Source organism: Peromyscus leucopus, chromosome 6, assembly GCF_004664715.2.
Source record: "Peromyscus leucopus breed LL Stock chromosome 6, UCI_PerLeu_2.1, whole genome shotgun sequence".
Lineage (NCBI taxonomy): Eukaryota > Metazoa > Chordata > Mammalia > Rodentia > Cricetidae > Peromyscus > Peromyscus leucopus.
The window spans coordinates 99,601-117,798 of NC_051068.1; the positions used below are offsets into that span (position 1 = coordinate 99,601).

The 18,198-nt window shown below is 37.6% G+C and overlaps 1 protein-coding gene across 7 annotated transcripts in view; it reads right to left on the reverse strand.

Moving 5' to 3' along the window:
• Positions 1 to 18,198, reverse strand: part of Hps3 (HPS3 biogenesis of lysosomal organelles complex 2 subunit 1) — a 49,858-nt gene that overhangs the window by 3,914 nt on the left and 27,746 nt on the right. The window contains exons 7-16 of one of the 7 annotated variants that reach the window (XR_003733563.2): positions 17,471 to 17,625; positions 16,478 to 16,586; positions 14,651 to 14,832; positions 13,234 to 13,411; positions 12,191 to 12,424; positions 10,641 to 10,826; positions 10,116 to 10,304; positions 8,431 to 8,538; positions 1,985 to 2,191; positions 1,105 to 1,199 (exon numbers count right to left, since the gene is read on the reverse strand). Coding sequence is in view for 3 of the 7 variants with exons in the window: in XM_028860896.2 (XP_028716729.1) it covers positions 1,105 to 1,195; positions 1,985 to 2,191; positions 8,431 to 8,538; positions 10,116 to 10,304; positions 10,641 to 10,826; positions 12,191 to 12,424; positions 13,234 to 13,411; positions 14,651 to 14,832; positions 16,478 to 16,586; positions 17,471 to 17,625 (1,639 nt within the window). In the remaining 4 variants the exon portion in view is untranslated. Of the gene's footprint in view, positions 1 to 1,104; positions 1,200 to 1,317; positions 1,624 to 1,984; positions 2,192 to 4,892; positions 8,259 to 8,430; positions 8,539 to 10,115; positions 10,305 to 10,640; positions 10,827 to 12,190; positions 12,425 to 13,233; positions 13,412 to 14,650; positions 14,833 to 16,477; positions 16,587 to 17,470; positions 17,626 to 18,198 lie in introns of those variants that run through there. The other 6 variants (XM_028860896.2, XR_005091716.1, XR_005091717.1 and 3 more) reach the window with 6 other exon arrangements.

An 18,198-nucleotide genomic window follows, 5' to 3' on the forward strand; every position in this document is an offset into this window, starting at 1 on the left:
TTCAAAATAGTAACAAATTCTTCCTTAAATATCCACCTATTCACCCTCATTTCAATACCTCTGCATTAATGAACTGGTTCTCAACTAAGATAATTCTGTCCTTGGTGACAACTGGCAACATCTGGAGATATTTGTATTTGTTATAGCTAGGGTGGTGGTGCTACAGGCAGAAGCCAACGATACTGACTAACATCCTTAGTAGGATGGGGAGAAAGCCTTCCCAACACAGATAGTTTTCCAAAGCAATGTGACAGGTTCGAGTAGAAAGATAAGAAATCTTCAGGTTCCTAAATGTGTCGTGTAGTTCCCTGTCCACCATCTTCAACCTGATCTTCTTATAAGTTTACTCAGAGTCATCTAAGAACTTCTCATTAATCTGACAATACTAAAAAAAACTGGATTGTAGTGGCAGACCCAGAACACAGTTCCAATTCCTAAGACTCTACTCCTGAGTTCTTCTTAGTGTGCTGCAGCTGCCAACAGAAAGATCTCAAACAAATGAGACCCCATCAATAAACAGGCACAGGTCTTCCCTACAGGAGCTCAATGTTGATAAGGAGTGTACCACAAAAATGAATAAAACTATGCCAGCCCTTCAGCTACTGTGGTCTAAAACTGAAAATCACCAGAGCACTCCGTATTCTAACAGTTTATGAATTACAAAAACACAAATAATTCCAAAACTGCATAAAACTGGAATTTACATGTTCAAGATGTAAGTCCTTGAAGAACTTATTGTTCTTCAATACTTACAATTATGTTTACTAACGTTAATTTCCTATATGAAGTAATTTAAAAAGCTAGAGTGCTCTAAACTTTCATAATTTTTTAAATATTAGAATTATGACAGTTTCCATGGCAATAATCTGCTAAGAGTCTGGAAATACTAACTTCTAAGAACATCAGCTCTGTGAATACAGATGCTGGATGAGAATCAAGTAAGAGGGGGCAGGCAACATGACAGCTGAAAAGACTCCAGATGACGTCTATAACTTCTGCACCTCACTTGACATCATGAAGACAAACAACACCAGAGAAATCAAGAACTTGTCCAACTTAAAACTGAGAGTGAAATTAACAATCATCCAAAAAAGAGAATTTTACCTTTTAACGATGACAGATAAAGTTGATGTTTCTCTCCACCACGCTTGACTTTCTGACAAAGTTCAGGCAGCAGTTTTTTCCACCACAGAATCTATCTTAGGAAAAATGGATACATTGTAGTTTGATGCATCTTATCCTCAGATTTCTTTTCTTTTTTTTTTTTTTTTTTCGAGACAGGGTTTCTCTGTGTAGCTTTGCGCCTTTTCTGGAACTCACTTGGTAGCCCAGGCTGGCCTCGAACTCACAGAGATCCACCTGGCTCTGCCTTCCGAGTGCTGGCAGTATCGTAGCCAATGAGATTTATCCTCAGATTTCTAATGAGAGTAAGAAGGCCGTGCAGGAGATAGCAAACAGAAAAATGTATGCTTTGGCTAAGGCATCCATCACCTCTGCTCCAAAAAACGTTTTATCAGCAGCTAGGTTTCTGCCGAAGGGAACCTCAAACAGAAGGGAAGGCTCGAAACTTGAGGTTCTTGTACACGTTTATTTTCAAGGAGAAACAGAGATATGTTCCTTTATCTTGGTTGGCAAGAAGAAAAGAAAAAAGAAATGCTAAATCTAACTCTTGTAATTGCTAAATCAAAGACCAAATACAGGGAAGGTATTTCCTCCACCACACATATATTACTCAGATCTTCAAGTAATCACAGATCTCATCTGAAAACAAGGGCCCTTTAAAAATGAGATATATCATCCCCATGCATTTTAATAGCATCTAAAAGTACTCAAAATGTCTAACATTAAACATACATGTTCTTTGGTCACACAGCCCTGTAAAGCTAGACTAACATAAATAGTCCCCATTCTGCTGATAAACCAACAAAATTACCAAATCTTATCACCAGTGATCAAGACTAGAAGAACAATCTGAAATGCATACCCAGTGTTCTTCTTTCAGTTCCTGATTAGCATATGCAATGACTGCCTCCGGACATCTCTCTAGTAATGTGTCTATGCACTGTTCATACTCTTGTAATCGTGTACGACATAGAACATGAGCACTGAGGCCGGCAACAGTGTCTTCTGAGAGTGGCTCCAGAAGTGGAATAATGGAAGCTACGTCAAATGAAGGGCCACATATGAGAGACTATGAACAGAAAAGTGAAATATTATGGAATGGAGCATCCGAAATTAAAACACAATGTATAGCATAATTTTTCAAAATGACAAAATCACACTTTGCCAAAAACGGAAAGAAAATGCAACTTTAGAGAACATGAATTTGGCCCTGAAATACTTGTACTGAAGAATTAAATAATCTTAAATTCAGCTCTCATTTAAAGAAATCTGTTTAATACAAAGCAATCGTCTTTAATTAGGACTCTAACCTGAGGATATGTCCAACATGTTGTCAGAGATTCATGCTGCATAATGTTTGGCATGAGTATTCATAACACTGAAAGACCATGGGTGGTTGCAAGTCCAACAAGAAGTATAGTCAAAAGTTTTCTCTGGTCCTGCCCGGCCCCTGGTCATGCAGCCACATATAAAATAATCACTCAAGGCTTAATATTATTTACAAATCGTATGGCCTATGACAGGCCTCTTGCTAGCTAGCTCTTATATTTTAAATTAACCCATTTCTATTAATCTGTGTTTTGCCACGTGTTCCATGGCTTTACCACTCTGCTAGCATGTTGTACATTGGGCAGCAGGCTGGCATCCCTCCAGACTCCACCTTTCTCTTTCCTGTCTTTCTCCTTGGGTTTCCTGGCAACCTCTAAGCTGCCTTGCCATAGGCCAAAGAAGCTTATTTATTAATCAATGGAAACAACATATATTCACAGTGTACAGAAAGACATCCCCCAGCAAAGAAGGAACAAGATCAATAAACTATGACACATATTTCACAGAACATGATAGAAGTGCCAAAATTATATTTCCAAAAGACAGTTAAGGAGGAAAATAATTATGACCAAACTGAGCCAAAATGTCTTAAGGTAAAATTATTCACAGAGCATGACCAATGTTGTAAAATCCACACAGTGTACAAAACTTTATAGGAAGATCTCTGGAAGAGTACTGCAGTTTGAAGCAGAGATTAGCTCAGCAAATGACGGGGTGGGACAAAGCCCTGTTTGTTTTGTTTTCTTTTAACACTTCCTTGTCTTTTCCAAAATTTCAATGACGAGCATGTAAAATGTATGGGGGTAGAGGGGTGGGGGTGTAACTGTCCTTTTTAGCATTAACTGTCACCTGTCACTGTGCCACACACAAGTCTCAATGGATTAACTGCTTTTATTAGTTTGATCTGTAACATGCCTATGAGGTAATGTCTTTATTGTTAATTGATGGGGAAGGTTCTAGTTCACTGTGAGCAACACTATTCCCTAGGCAATCGATCCTGGGCTGTATAAGAAAGCCAGCTAAACATTGACAGTGTAGGATAAATTAGTGAGCAAAATCCATCATGGTTTCTGCTATGCTTCCTTGGCTGTGAGTATCCTGGTTGGAGGTAATACTGCATAGGACAGCAGGCGGTCCTGCCTTCAGGCTCCTGCTGAGCTCCTGCATAGTGATGCACTATGACCTGGAAGTATAAACCAAATAAACCCTCTCCTCTCCTCTCCCCTCCCCTCCTCTCCTCCCCCTCCCCTTCTCCTTCTCCTCTCCTCTCCTCTCCTCTCCTCTCCTCTCCTCTCCTCTCCTCTCCTCTCCTCTCCTCTCCTCTCCAAGTTGCTTTTGGTCATGATGTTTGTCACAGCAACAGGATCAAACTAGAATAGTAACCACAAAGAAAATTGAATATATTTTTAAAGTGATTGCAGGATGGGGAGAAGGCTCTACAGGTAAGCAAACATGCCACCAAAGCTTGATGAACTGAGTTTATTCCCTGGGAACCAGATGATAGAAGGAGAAGTGAGTACCCCAAGTTTTCCTCTGAGTTACACATATACCATGGCAGTGATCTCACTGCTCCCCCAAATAAATAGTATTTTTTCCTTTTAAAGTGACTGTTTAGAACCTAGTCATTTGTACATACCACCTGCCACATACTGAATGACAGGCATAGGCATTACTTTAATATTCATAAATTTACTAGTATTTCCTTTTAGGCAACTTTACTAGTTTTTACTTTATAACTAACTTTTTTTTATAAAATAAACTTTTACTTTATAAAAGGTTATAACTAACATAAGAAAAACTATATACAAAAGTACAATAACTATAAATAATATATACAAGTAATAAATACTAATAAATATAAATAATATATACAAGTAATAAATACTAATAAATATAAATAATATATACAAGTAATAATACCTAAACAATGTCTAGTCCATCTGTATTTGACAAATTCAGAGAAAATAATTCCATTATTTATCCTATTTTGGTAAGTCCAAAATGTATCTAATTCACTTTCTATCCTAATTAAACTTCAACTATAAATAACTAATCTTCAACTCCCTCAGAGACCCAAGAAGGAAGTAATATTAGCTAACAAAAATAAAAACAGGAAGTGCATGCAAGCAACTTCCAAAAAATTTGTGAGTTGACAGAAATAGCCAGCTGCCTGGACAGTCACCTGAGGTTTCTCTGCAGTGTTGGGGCATCATCTTCAGCCTATAGGCTTAGCATATCTGACAGACTCATTTGTGAAGTAGGATGTACACAAGGTCAACAGTTCAACCTCACATTGGGTGAAAGCAGTCCATGTACCAGAAACACCTGAATTCCACTAGTGTCCTGTCATGATTCAGGATTTTAAATTCTGGAAATTGTTGATGGTTTTTGAATTCAGCTATCCATTCTTCTTGGCTGTGTATATATGGCTTCATCTCAGCATCCCCTTCTTCTCCACATCCCTCTATTAAATGCCAGTCTACTATTAAGAGGAGTGAGCTTAGTTACTCTTAAGAATAACTCTATAGCATTTTTTATTCTACCATCAAAATTTTCCCTTTTCCTATTAAGAGATATACTTATGGCTTAATTTCTTTCACTGTATCTTCTTTTGCTACAGCATATTCTCAGAGTTACAGGATGACCTGGAACATCCACTATACACTCTTAATCAGCATGATTATTTTATTCCACATATTTTATTCCACCAAGGACTGGCCAAGAAAATAAGGTTGGTATCTTTTCTTACCAAGCTAAATAATTTATCTGAATAATTTCCTGGCAGTAAGATAGCAAAGATGAAATAAAGTGAGACTTTCCCACACACAGTATCTTCCAACACAGAAGGAGGCACAGATTACTTCTCTACTGACCCCTGATTAAATGGGATAATGGGTGTGGCAGGAAAAGGCAAAAGCATGGATACCAAACCAGAGCTGAAATGAAACTAGTCAAAACAGCAAAAAATTGATTATTTGTAAAATTTTGCTTCATTTTAGCTATATTGTTAAGAATTTAAAAATCAGTATAATAAGAAACACAAAACAACACTTATCCAGATATCACATCATACCCTATAAAACCAGCACTGAGAGATGAAGTCTTGAGGAGCCCAGAATTTGGTGGCAATGTGGGCGACACAGTGAATTCCAGGTCAGCCAGGCTATAGAATGAGATACTGTCTCAAATAAATAGATAAGTACTCAACAAAACTTCTATCACTTGACTGAAAATGGCCCAAAGATTACTGTTAGTCTGTAAAAGACTGTTGGGGATGGTTTCTTAGACATCTTCATTTTTTTTTTTAATTAATGGAAATCAATTCTTTCCACCTTTAGCACATACTATTTATTGCTTTCTCCTACCAAGATCCCTCTGCCTCAGCTCTGATTTGGCAAATTTCTGATTCTCTACTTTTACAGGCAAGGACACAGAGAGCAAGATATTTACTAGTCACAGTGTTCTCTCAAATAATAGCCTTCTAACCTATCAAGGACTTGTAGATTTTATACTAACTTTTATACAAATATGCCCCTATAGTAACTGAGGACAACAGATCAACATATCAATCCACCAAGGGATGGGGAGCGAGTCACAATTTTGGAAACTCTTAGGTGATTCTGAACATCCTACTTCTAAATGAGAGCCAAAAAATAAAAATAAAAATAAACAACCCTTTGTAAGCTCCAATGGTCCTTTTTCTTAGTGACTGAGATTAACTGATCTATGGATAATCTAGAAAGAAGAATAACTAGGGGAAAGATTTAGAAATGTTTAATCAGTTTATTTTCCTTTTTAGCAATAAAAATTTCCAAAAAGGGGTAAAAGGAATGTGCAGAAACTGGAGGGCATTGTGAGAAGACCAAATCTATGAAGCACAGGTATAGATAAGAGAAGAATCCTATGTTAATGGCACAGAACAGATTTTCAACAAACTAAGGAAAGACACAACCATACAGATATAAGAAGCACAAAGAACACAAACTAAGACCAGAAAAGAAATTCCCCATGGAATATCAAATTAAAACACTAAATATACAGAACAAAGAGGACACTGAAAGCTGCAAGAGAAAAAGCACATGTCACATATAAAGGCAAAAATAATTGCTGATGGGGACTTTGAAAGCCTAAAGAGCCTGGTGCAATGTTCTCCAAAATACCACAGTTGCCAAACCAGACTACTTTACCCCACAAAACTTTCTGCCATAATGAAGGAGAAAGAAAAACCTTTCGTGATATAAATAGGTGAAAAAATTATTACCCACCAAGCCTGACCCACAAAGAATACTGGAAGCAATACTTTGGACTGAAGAGAGGATAGGCAAATACAAGAAGCCACATAAAGAAAACAAACAAAGACATTACTACAGAAACACCAAATAGGACAAAAAACACAAATGAAACAAAAACACAACAAATGACAGCACTCACCAAATCCTTTTCAATTACTAACTTTAAGTATTGGCTTCGATTTCTCAATCAAAATATAGAGGTTAATTGAATGGATTAAGTAACAAAAACTATCTTTTGTTGCTTACAGGGATTTTAAATGATCACTGAATTATACTGTTTGATTGTGATTATGAATGTGTTTTGAAGTTTTATCAGTAGAAATTTCATAGCATATTACAATTACAATTTTAACTATATCACTATTCTGTGTGCTCTGGGAGGACAAGACCCAGTGCTATCTACCACATTTACAACTCATCGTCAGACAGTAGCTATAAAATGAACAAATAAAGCACCCAACACAGGAGTTTCAGTGTCACACAGATACTAGAGATAAGAGGCAGTGAAAGACTCTTCTTTGGTGATGTATTGTTGTGTGGTTAACTACTAAATAACTAAGGCTGGACTTGAATTCATGGTCCTTCTGCCTCAACCCCCTAGGTGCTAGGACTACAGGCATGTACCACCATGCCCAACTCTGGTGATTTTAATAGAAGAATGTAGGCCACACAGTCTGGAGTCTGAATCTAACAATCTAGCCTCTTGGCTTTCCTTCTCTAGCCCATCCCCAACTGACCAGCAGGCTCTATAATCGATAATAACCACATTTACACCAATTCCCAAATTTTATATCAGGAATTTCACACCCAAAAGCTTAAAGGGATCAAGCAGAACAAAAATGCATAAAGGCCGTTTAGGTTTAGGGAAACATACAATGATGCCCTCAGCATCCAGATGGGAAGCCATGGAGATGAGGGTGGTGCAGACTGGACAGGCTGTGCACTGCTCAGATAGGAGCTACTTTCATCTGTCAGAACAGGCCTCGGGAGCAGTGAAGGGTACAGGTGGTCAGTATTCCTGCATTTTTCAAGAGTATCTGTAAACTCAGAATTCCTAATATGAAATATTAATTTTTATATGTGGCCAGCTACAGCAAGTAAACCGAATAAAAGAAAGGCAAAAATTATATTTCGTCTTTAGGCCAAAGAAAATATTAAAAGATATGCACATTTAGCCCAGCCTGACCTACCACAGCACATGCAGAAATAGTTATAGAATGAATTCCTATACTATAAATTGTGTCCCATAATTCTTTTGAAATATTCTCTTCTGGGGTCAGATAAACTTGCTGCTTTGACACAGTCTTCATAAGACAGATGGCAGTGGTGGCTTGGGTAAGAAGTCTAAATTGTGTTAAGCCATTATTAAACAAAATTCATGCTCACAAAACATCCCTATATATTTGTACACTTTTATTTCTCACAGCTGTTTTCAAGCACACCCTAAAAATGAGGACAGTTGCACAGCTTACCCATTTACCAGCTTCTCAGCTCAGATGCCCCATCCAGCAGCAGCTACAAACAGAAGCCAGGATTCCAAAGCTGCTGAATGTGATCAACTATAGATTTTTGCCACCAAAAGCTATATTCTAAATTAGCAAGCCATGTGATTCGCATCATATTTAAATTGCATATTATATTGTAACATATTACATATTTAAAGAGTAAAAGAGACATTTTTATTTACCTGTAGTTTCAAAAGGTCTTCTGTGTAATTTTTATCAGCTAAGGAATCGGATGATATTAAGACATGAACCCATGGATAGACTAAGCCATAATGACTGCAGGCATTTATCTGAAACATTACAGAAATGCATCACGAGCCAAACATAATAGCAAAACAAACAAATAATTTCTTCACCCATTCATTAATCCTCTGCTACATCTCAGACTCAGTTACAAACTCTCCTAGGAAAAGGAAGATTTTTAGAATGTATTTCCCTGGAAAAGGCTGCAGTTTCATTGCTTCCATACCAAAAACCTGCAATAACCATTTTCTAATATTTTGAAATATAAAAATATTCTACAGAAATGCTTTCTAGAAAAAAAAGAATAACACTGTTCTTAAGATAATTAATTAATAATTAAGATAATTGTTAGAGTGGAAATAATTTTTATTTATATTATTTTGGGGGTGGCAAAACATCCTCGTAAGTTCTCAGGATGATCCCCACAGATATCCTTTATCCAAGAAATTACAGTGGTGACCTTTTCAGTCACTGCACAGTAGCCACACAGTCATGACAGCCGGGCTGAAAAAGGGAAGCAGAGAAGGATAGGAAACAAGGACTGCTACGGCTGCCTTCAACACACTGAAACCAAGTGTGCTCTGACAGGAGATGGAAGCACAGTGCTACTGCCCCTGGTCTCAGGCCTTCCAAAATTCCTCAGAGGCCCCTTTCTTACTCAGTCCTCCACTGACGAGTACAGCTGTGGCAGTGTTCTAAGAAAAGCCCTTCACATGCTGTACACTGCAAGGGGAACAGGAGTATTCTTTATTTTGAGGGTATAGAATCTGAGACAGGTAGGGTCTCATGTGTAGCCCTGGCTGGCCTGGAAATCCCTTTGTACACCAGGCTGGCCAGAAACTCAGAGATTCACCTGCCTCTGCCTCCCAAGTGGTAGGACTAAAGGCATGAGCCATGACACCTGGCTTCTAGGCGGTAGTCTTTAAATTTTCGTTTATTTATGTTTGTGTGTGCCATGAAGCACATGTAGGGATCAGAAAACAACTTTCAGTTCTCTCCTTCCACTGAGAATCTCAGGGATGGAACTTAGGTCCTAAGACTTGGCAGAAAGAGCCTTTACCTGATAAGCCATGTTAGCAGCCCCAGGTGGTGTTCTTTAGAATGGGAAAATACATAAGATATGAGTAACTTCAGGTACATTCTATGCATTAAACATTAAGGTAGGGGCTAGAAAGAGAGCCTCAGTATGTAATGTGTTTACCTCACAAGAATAAAAACCTGAATTTGATTTCCAGAACCTAGAAAAATGTCAGGTATGGCTGTACATATTTGTAAACTCAATGTTGAGGAGGCAGAACAGAAGATACCTGGGGCTCTTTGGCTAGCTAGTACAGCCTAACTGATATCCTGCAGGCTAATTAGAGACCCTGTTGCGAAAGAAATGGACAGAGTTCCTGAGAATAACACCCGAGAGTGACCTTTAGGATCTGCACATCTGTGCATATGCACAGCGCTCTCTCTCTCTCCCCCTTTCTCTCTCTCTCTCTCTCTCTCTCTCTCTCTCTCTCTCTCTCTCTCTCTCTCTCTCTCTCTGCCTCTCCCTCTCTTAAAAATAAAACGCAACTAAGAACAGATTATTGCAGCATGTAATGTATGCATTTAAGGTACTATTTCATTATCTTACCAAATCCTCTGATGTTCTCAATGGTATGGTATCAGGACACTGCCTCTTAGATAACCTCCAGATGTACTGAGATGTAAGCTTGAAGAAGAGTTCCTGAAGTACCATGTTTGGGAGACAAGCTACCAGCTGAGCTTCCCAGAAGTCTACCAAAAGCTGAGGAATTGTGTCTTCATCTTTTCCACACAGCACCTTGAAAACAGGGTACCCCACATACATGCTGAGCCAGATGTGACAACAGAGCTATTGCTCCACCATTGTGGTCATGTAGTTTATGTGGTCATGTGGTCATGGCTTGACAGCCATGGCAAGAGCAAAGTTACATATTTTTTAAAAATAAGAAACAGATTCTAGGTTGCGTGCATGAAGTTTCTGCAGAAACATTCTTTTTAATCTGTATGTTTAAATTATAAACTGATTATACAGAAGTCTGTCTTTTCAATAATGAATGAAAATTCACTTCAGTTCCTACTCTCCTTTGTTTTCTATCAGGTTGTTCAGAAAAGTTATATTTTCAACTGGACAAACCTTAAAGAAAGAATCTGCTTCTTCAATTCCAATTTTACCATTTTTCTGTAAGCCCAGGACTGAAGCCACAAGCAATCCAGGCTGAGTTTCCTTCAAGTGAATTGCAAGTTCAGTAGGAGCAATCTGGCCTTTCCACTGTTGAATTAACAGCCGAGGTTCCAGAATGAAGCCATATACCAGCTTCATCTTCAGATTAAAAAAGAAATGTTAAAATGCAGTATATATTACAAATCAACTTTACTCATCTCATAATACATCCTAATGCATTCATGATTTAGGGAAAGTTATTAACATTTTATTTCTATTTTTTTAGCCACAAAAACTAACTCTTATCCCAAGAAGGATACCATTAGCTGTATTATATAAATTACTAATAGATAACTAAATTTAGAGATGTTCCATTTTTGTAAAGAGTTTTAGATTGGGAATATATGTCCTAAGTCTTCTCAAAATTATGGAAAGAAAACTCTGATTTTCAGAACTCTGCTCTTTTAAGCAGATGCCCTAATGCTGACTTCTCATAGCAAATTGTCTCCTGGTATAATCTTTCCTGTTTTAGAAAACTTGTTTATACTGTGAGCATTTGACCAAGCAGGCAACAATAAGAAGGCGGCCCAGGCTCTAAAGTAACCTTGCCTGTTCAAGCTGACCAACTGTGCAATCACAGACAAGTTATTTCGGCTCTGTGTCTTAGGGGTCTCATGTGTGTAACAGTTATGACAACACTGACCTCAGCACTAAACAAGAATGAAATGAAATAATACATGAAAGCAGTTTATAATAGGCCTGGGACATAAGCACACAAATAACCCCCTCACCCCCACCTTAAATGAATAGCATCTTTGGTCTCTGTTTCCTCCTTTGGTGTACCATTTAAATATCCACTACTCCATGGTATCACTTGTGTTTTTTTCTGAGTGGACAGCATTTTTGCACCTTTAGACTCATATGGTTTGCAGTTAATATCCTTCTTTCTATACTTGAAAAAACTCATTATCCTATTATGCTTCCAGGGAACACACTGTCTTTTATACCTACTCTAATCGCCAACTCTGGGCACAGCTTTTATATTCTTCTGTATCAAACATAATATTCTGAATATATGTGGCACTAAGATGATGAAAGATCTTTGAATAGCCACTTTTGGTATTTATCAATCTTATTTTTTTGTTCCATTTGCCAGATCTAAAGTCCCACTTAGATTAGTTCCCATCTAATACTGTCTGTTATCTGTTACTAGGAAACCATGAGCTAGACCAGGAGGTGGTGGCACACACATTTAATCTCAGCACTCAGGAGGCAGAGGCATGCAGCTCTCTGAGTTTAAGCCCAACCTGGTATACAGAGCATGTTCCAGGACAGCCAGGGCAGTTACACAGAGAAACCTTATCTCAGAAAAAAAAAAAAAAAAAAAAAAAAAAAAAAAAAAAAAAAAGTTAAAAAAAAAAAAGTAGAAGCCCTGAGGTACAAAGCCAGAAGAAAGCCAAATGCCTCGGGACCACCTCCAATCCTCTTTCAGACTGTGCTCAGCACCAGGCAGGGTACTCTACCTCTGAATGGCTCTTCATTTCATTTCTGTACATGTCAAGATCTCCCATTTTCAAGGCCACTGCTGCCTTGGTCAAGGTCACTAAGGCTGGTGAAAATTCACAAGTATCCAGATTCTTTAAATAATGCAAGGCAGTTAAAGGACTGATATTCTTCATAGAAGGACTACAGAGGACATGAGGCAGTTGCTTCGGCTCAGCCACATGAAATATCTGAGCCACTTTTGCTGCTAATTCCTTTGATGAATATGAACAAAGTATAAAAGGTTAACCAATAGGAAGAATATAATCAGAACAAAAGGAATGTATGCATGTAAAGCCAGTATATAAACAATATAATGTTATGATTGAGAAACAGTGTTCATAAGAATATTTGGGAGACTAGAAATGAGATGGCATGATCTGTCTACAGAGGTGCAATAAGAAAAAAAATCAGTGAAAAATATATACCAATTTGTGACCAACATTTCTAATTTTAATCACATAGGAGAAAATATTATATACTTAAAAGTCTACAATTTAAAAACTACAACTTAGTTCAAAATATATACAATAATATAACTCAAGAGAAATTTTACTTCCCATGAAATCTCCAAGTAGACAGTATTGCAATTTCCAACTGTGCTTAAAATACAAAATACAAAAATAAACTTTAATAATGTCTTAACAGGTCACTGGCTCATTTGACATTTGGACACTTGAAAAATAAGTGAAATGGAGTTGTGAAAAAAATCATACTGCAAAGGAAGGCAGGGACCTGGTTCTGTCCTTCACTTCAAGAATAGATGTCACTATGATTGGGCAAGTTCTCAACCACAACAGATAACATCTCCATGATGAATACTGAGGAAATATGAGAAGGTGACCCCTAAACTCTTTTCCCAGCTATAATCCTAAAATCATTAAAGGAGAAAAGAGCACACTGATTTCTTTTTAGTGTACAAAAAAGAAGAAAATATTTGGAACTTAAGTTCTAAATACTATTTACTAAAAAATTATTAAAATGAAAAGTTAAAAACAGAAACTGTATAGGAAATTATATTCACTTCACTTAATTCTTCATCCAGGTTTTCATAAAGTGAATGATTAATATAAAATATTAATCCTCTCTCATATTTCTGTGAACTCTCTTCTGTCCAGTCCACACGGGCCAAAACTTCAGACAGAGACAAACCGGACATCTTATAGTATGGTAAGGCGAGGTGGGATTGTTCAGTGTCAAGCCTAAAGAGAGAGAAATTTTAAAGGGCTTCAAATGTTTATTTTTTTTTCCTTTTTTTTTTTAATTTTACAATACCATTCAGTTCTACATATCAGCCACGTGTTCTCTTGTTTTCCCCCTCCTGCCCCCCTCCCCTTCCCCCCAGTCCACTCCCCATTCCCACCTCCTCCAGGGCAAAGCCTCCCCCGAGGACTGAGATCAACCTGGTAGACTCAAAAAAAAAAAAAACCAAAAAAACAAATGTTCATTTCTAAACCAGCTACTTAACATAGTTAATAATAAAACAGATAATGTTTTCAAGGAAATAAGCCTCATAATGCTTTTCTCCTGCCACTAGTAACCATATAGTTTGATTTTATAATTTCACTTCAATTTGCAGTTTCTTTTTTCCTGAACACAATAAAGGTGGAATACCAATCATTCATTAAGTGAATTTTAGTTTTTCATTTTTGGCTTTTCAAGACAGGGTTTCTCTGTGTATCCCTGGCTGTGCTGTAACTCACTTGGTAGACCAGGTTGGCCTCAAACTCAGAGATTCACCCGCCTCTGCCTCCTGAGTCCTGGGATTAAAGGTGTGCACCATGACAACCCAGCATGAATTTTAATATTTAATATGCCTCTAAAATAATGGCATTTATGGTTCAGCATAGTCTACTTATAATCATTTACACGAGCTAAGTAAGCCCGTAAAACAACTGTCTACAAAAACTTTTATAAACATGATTCTCAGAAATAAAAATCTCTATTGACCTTAGTATTTCTTTGTGACATCAAGAAACCACTGATTACTAATAGTAAGATCTCAGACTGTTCCAGTGGCACCCCTCCCTCAAGCTATCAGACAAGAAGCAAGTACCAAAGCTATCTCAGGTCTTTTTTCCTGGTTATATGACCCTCAAGTCCTGAAAACAAAAATAAAGTAAAAAAATAAATAAAAAGTAAATAAATAAATAAATAAATAAAACCACCCTTCCATATTCAAAAGTTTGGTAGTAGATTTACTATTTCTCTAACAAACTTTGACACTTTCAAGACACTGGGTAGGTCATATTCATTTTGTATCTTTAAGCCTACCACAGTACCTGACACATAGCATGCATTCAACAAATGCTTGTAAAATAAATGAAAAAAGTGAACCAACTCCCAGAGATTAAACAAAACAAAACAAAACAAAACAAAACAAAACAAAACTGGTAATTACATGTAAAATTCTGTAACAAAGCTTAAGAGGTCTCACCAACCTGCTGTAACAGTCTCCAAGGTGCCCACAGCTTTCTTTAAATGCTTCTAAGAGCTCTGCTTTCTCTGCAGGCTCCAGCTGACTGCCATCCATCAGGGCAGCTCTTACCAGCAGATGAGCCTCACTGAGTAAGTGGATACAGCTCTGGGTTTTCACAGTCTTGTAGGTGTTACTGTAGTCTACCTGAAACAAAAAGACAAACAGCTAGTGTTGCTGAAGAAAGATCACCAGTTCCCTACCCCGTCTCCATGCTGAAGAACTTCATTACATTTTGTTAATAAAATTAATATATAGGTATATAAAACACTAAAAGTAAGTAAATAAGTGGTTGCATATTGTCTTAGTTTGCATTTTATTACTGTGATAAAACACCACCATCAAAGGCAACTTGGGGAAGAAAGGGTTTATTTGGCTTACAGGTCACAGTTCATCACTAACAAAAGCCAAGGAAGGAACCTGGAGGAAGGAACCAGGAGGCAGGAACAGAAACAGGGACCAGAAAGGATCACTGCTTAGGCTTGCTCAGCCTGCATTCTTCTCCTTCTCCTCCTCCTGATTAAAGTAAGCTAAGACACAATAATTAAGCATATTGTCCAATCCTAGAATGGACTGGTGGGAAAGCCATCAAGCCATGGCTGACTCCACTGACTAAACTGGGTGGGATATGAACTATGGGCTAGATATTGTGTCAAGATTAAATTTATTGAAGCATATGGATTACTGTGGTTATATAGGTGTATCTTATTATTTAAAGTTAAAAGCTGTGATGTATACAGTTACTTTTCAATGGACCAAGGAAAATAACTGTGTTGGGAAAGTACAGGAGTATATGAGGGCAAATTGGGAGGTGTGCAGACTACAATCTGTGTGTTAGCTGTAAGGTTTTCTTTGTATATTTCTCATTCCTTCAATTTATCTAAGCTTGGCATTATTTAAAAGAAAAGTGTTTTAAGTGCCAGAGATGAGTAGGGAGCTGTGAATTTTGAAACGACAGGAATTCCACTCTAGGCCCCTCACCAGGCTGCTGCTGGAGCTACTGTACCTGGACAACCTATTATACTTGGAAGAAAGAGTGTGACAGAAGATAATTACCTGAGATTTTTGTTTTTTCACCTCCATTTCCTGGTTCTCTTTGTTAGGTGCTTTAATTTGGCTACTGTTGCTATGATGAAACACTGATCAAAAACAACTTGGGAGGAGGAAAGGGTTTATTTGGCATACAGCTTATAATCTATATTGAGGGAAGCCAAGGCATGGAAACAGGAACTGGAGCAGAAGCCATAGGGAAACACTGTTTCTGGGCTTGCTCCCATGGCTTGCTCAACATGCTTACTTACATCACCCTGGACCACCTGGCTAGAAAGTGGCATTAACAGTGACAGTGGCCCTCTTACCTCAATGATTAATTCAGACAGAGCTATAAGGAAATCTGATAAGGAATCAATTAAGATTTCCTCTTCCCAGATTATGTATATGTTTGTGTGTGGTATGTTGACAAAAAACAACCAGCACACTAGGACTCAAAGTCAATGGATTAAATTAGTTCAGTAGTCCTCTCTGGAGGATGAGTGTAAGTGGCCTCTCAAATGCCAGAAGCTGTGAAAACAAAGTGAAGAAAGATACATGCTTGACTGTTGTGATGGAGCCTGGAAGCTGTCTGGATGCAGCAAACTGGAATGTATAATTGATTTAATCCATTTTGTTTTTCTCTTTTGAGGTTTCCTTAGTGAAATACAAGGGGCAGAGGCTGGGCAATAACAAGAGCAACATCTGTCTAGAACCACTCTTTCACATTCAATTTCACTCTAAATGATGTCTGAAACAGTACCATTTCTTTGTATAGCTGAACTGGTGCAATTGTATTCACAACATACAGATTCCATCCAGCCTCGGCTATGGGAGGGATTCTGCTCCTAACACTGGCATCTTTTCTAGAACTGAAAAGGATCAGAATGACAAGACATGTTATTAATAAATTACCGTTCTCACCTGTAAATATTGGGTACTGTAAAAATAATACAAGTATTATATCACTTTCATTTAATTTTTCCTTGGTAATTAGCTATACACATAGTCACTTTCCAAAGTTCACAACACTTCACAAGTATATAGCATTTACTATTCTGTCATATACTGGTAAGCCAACTTGCCTCCAATTCTCCAAGACTAAGGTCCCCAAAGAGGCATGCAGACCTATCAGTTTTGAAAATCCTCATGTCCAGGCCCTCTTCATTGTGGCTTCCTTGAGTCCAGCATGCCATGGACCACAAAATCTTAACAGAAACAACATGTAAAATGTTCATATCACTGGAAAAATGTTGAAGATACATAAGCCTGTGAGTTGGCTTAAAGTGTTATCTCTTTTACTGTGATGTATTTTCTTTAATATAAAATGGATCATTCTTTAATATAAAAATATAATAAGCTCTTTTATAACATAAAAATGACCTTTGGATAAAAAGTGTAGTACTGAAATGCCCAAGAGGAGAAACAGGAAAAAGCTTTGTGGCCAGGATTAACATTATAGGTTCTGTCTATGCCCATAATTCCACAGAGAAGCCACATCTTTTATATTCTTATCCACAGTACAGGCAATAGCTACTGAAACTATTTTGTAATTCATTTCTTATAAAAGTTCCATGGTAAATTACAAACAATATTATAGACATCATTACACCTTCCTTATTTTCTCTGGAAAAGTCACCTATCTGATCATTCTGAGTTTTAATTAAAAAAATAAAAGTAAGACACATATACAATATACCAGGTACACTTCATTCCAGAAACTGGCAGAAATGTGTGGAGCTCGGGGAATACTTACAGAAGCCTCTTGGGTGATTCTTTTCTCTCTGGAATGGATTCAGGGTCTGCCTTGGTCAGAAGTATGATGTGGTTTTTAAAATGACAGATGGCTTTCAGGCCTATGAAAAGCTGTATTCTTAAAGCACACACATCCATAGTGACAGGTGGGCAAGCCTAATAAAGAAAAAAAAATTACAAATTTAACGAAGGAATGAAGGTATGTGAATCTCATCTTCAAACATCAGGGCTGGGGATGTAGCTCAACTAGCAGAGTACATGAAGTCCTGAGTTCATTCACCAGCATGGCATAGTACCAGGCACAGTGGCTCACACCTCACTCAAGAGGGATACTGGATGATCAGAAATTCAAGGTTATAGTCAGGTACAAAGTGACTTAGAGGCCAACCTGAGATACATGAAACCCTGTATTTAAAAACAAACCCACAAAGTCAGTCTGTTCATTTGATAAAAATTCTCCACCCAGTTCTTGTTCTTTACAATACTAATCTATACATGTCACCCACCACCTACTTTATAGATCTTTTTTGAACTGCTAACTATAAATACAGAAAGAGAGTCTGAGAGCTGGGATAACTATTGCAAAAATAGTCTTTGAAGACCTTGTACTTTCTTTTCCACCAAAGCCAATTCTCTCTCGGCTTCACCTGATAATTCTCTTGAACTATTTAAGTCTTTGTCACCCTCTAAGAATTTGACCAAATTACTCAGTTCATCCTTTTACTCCAA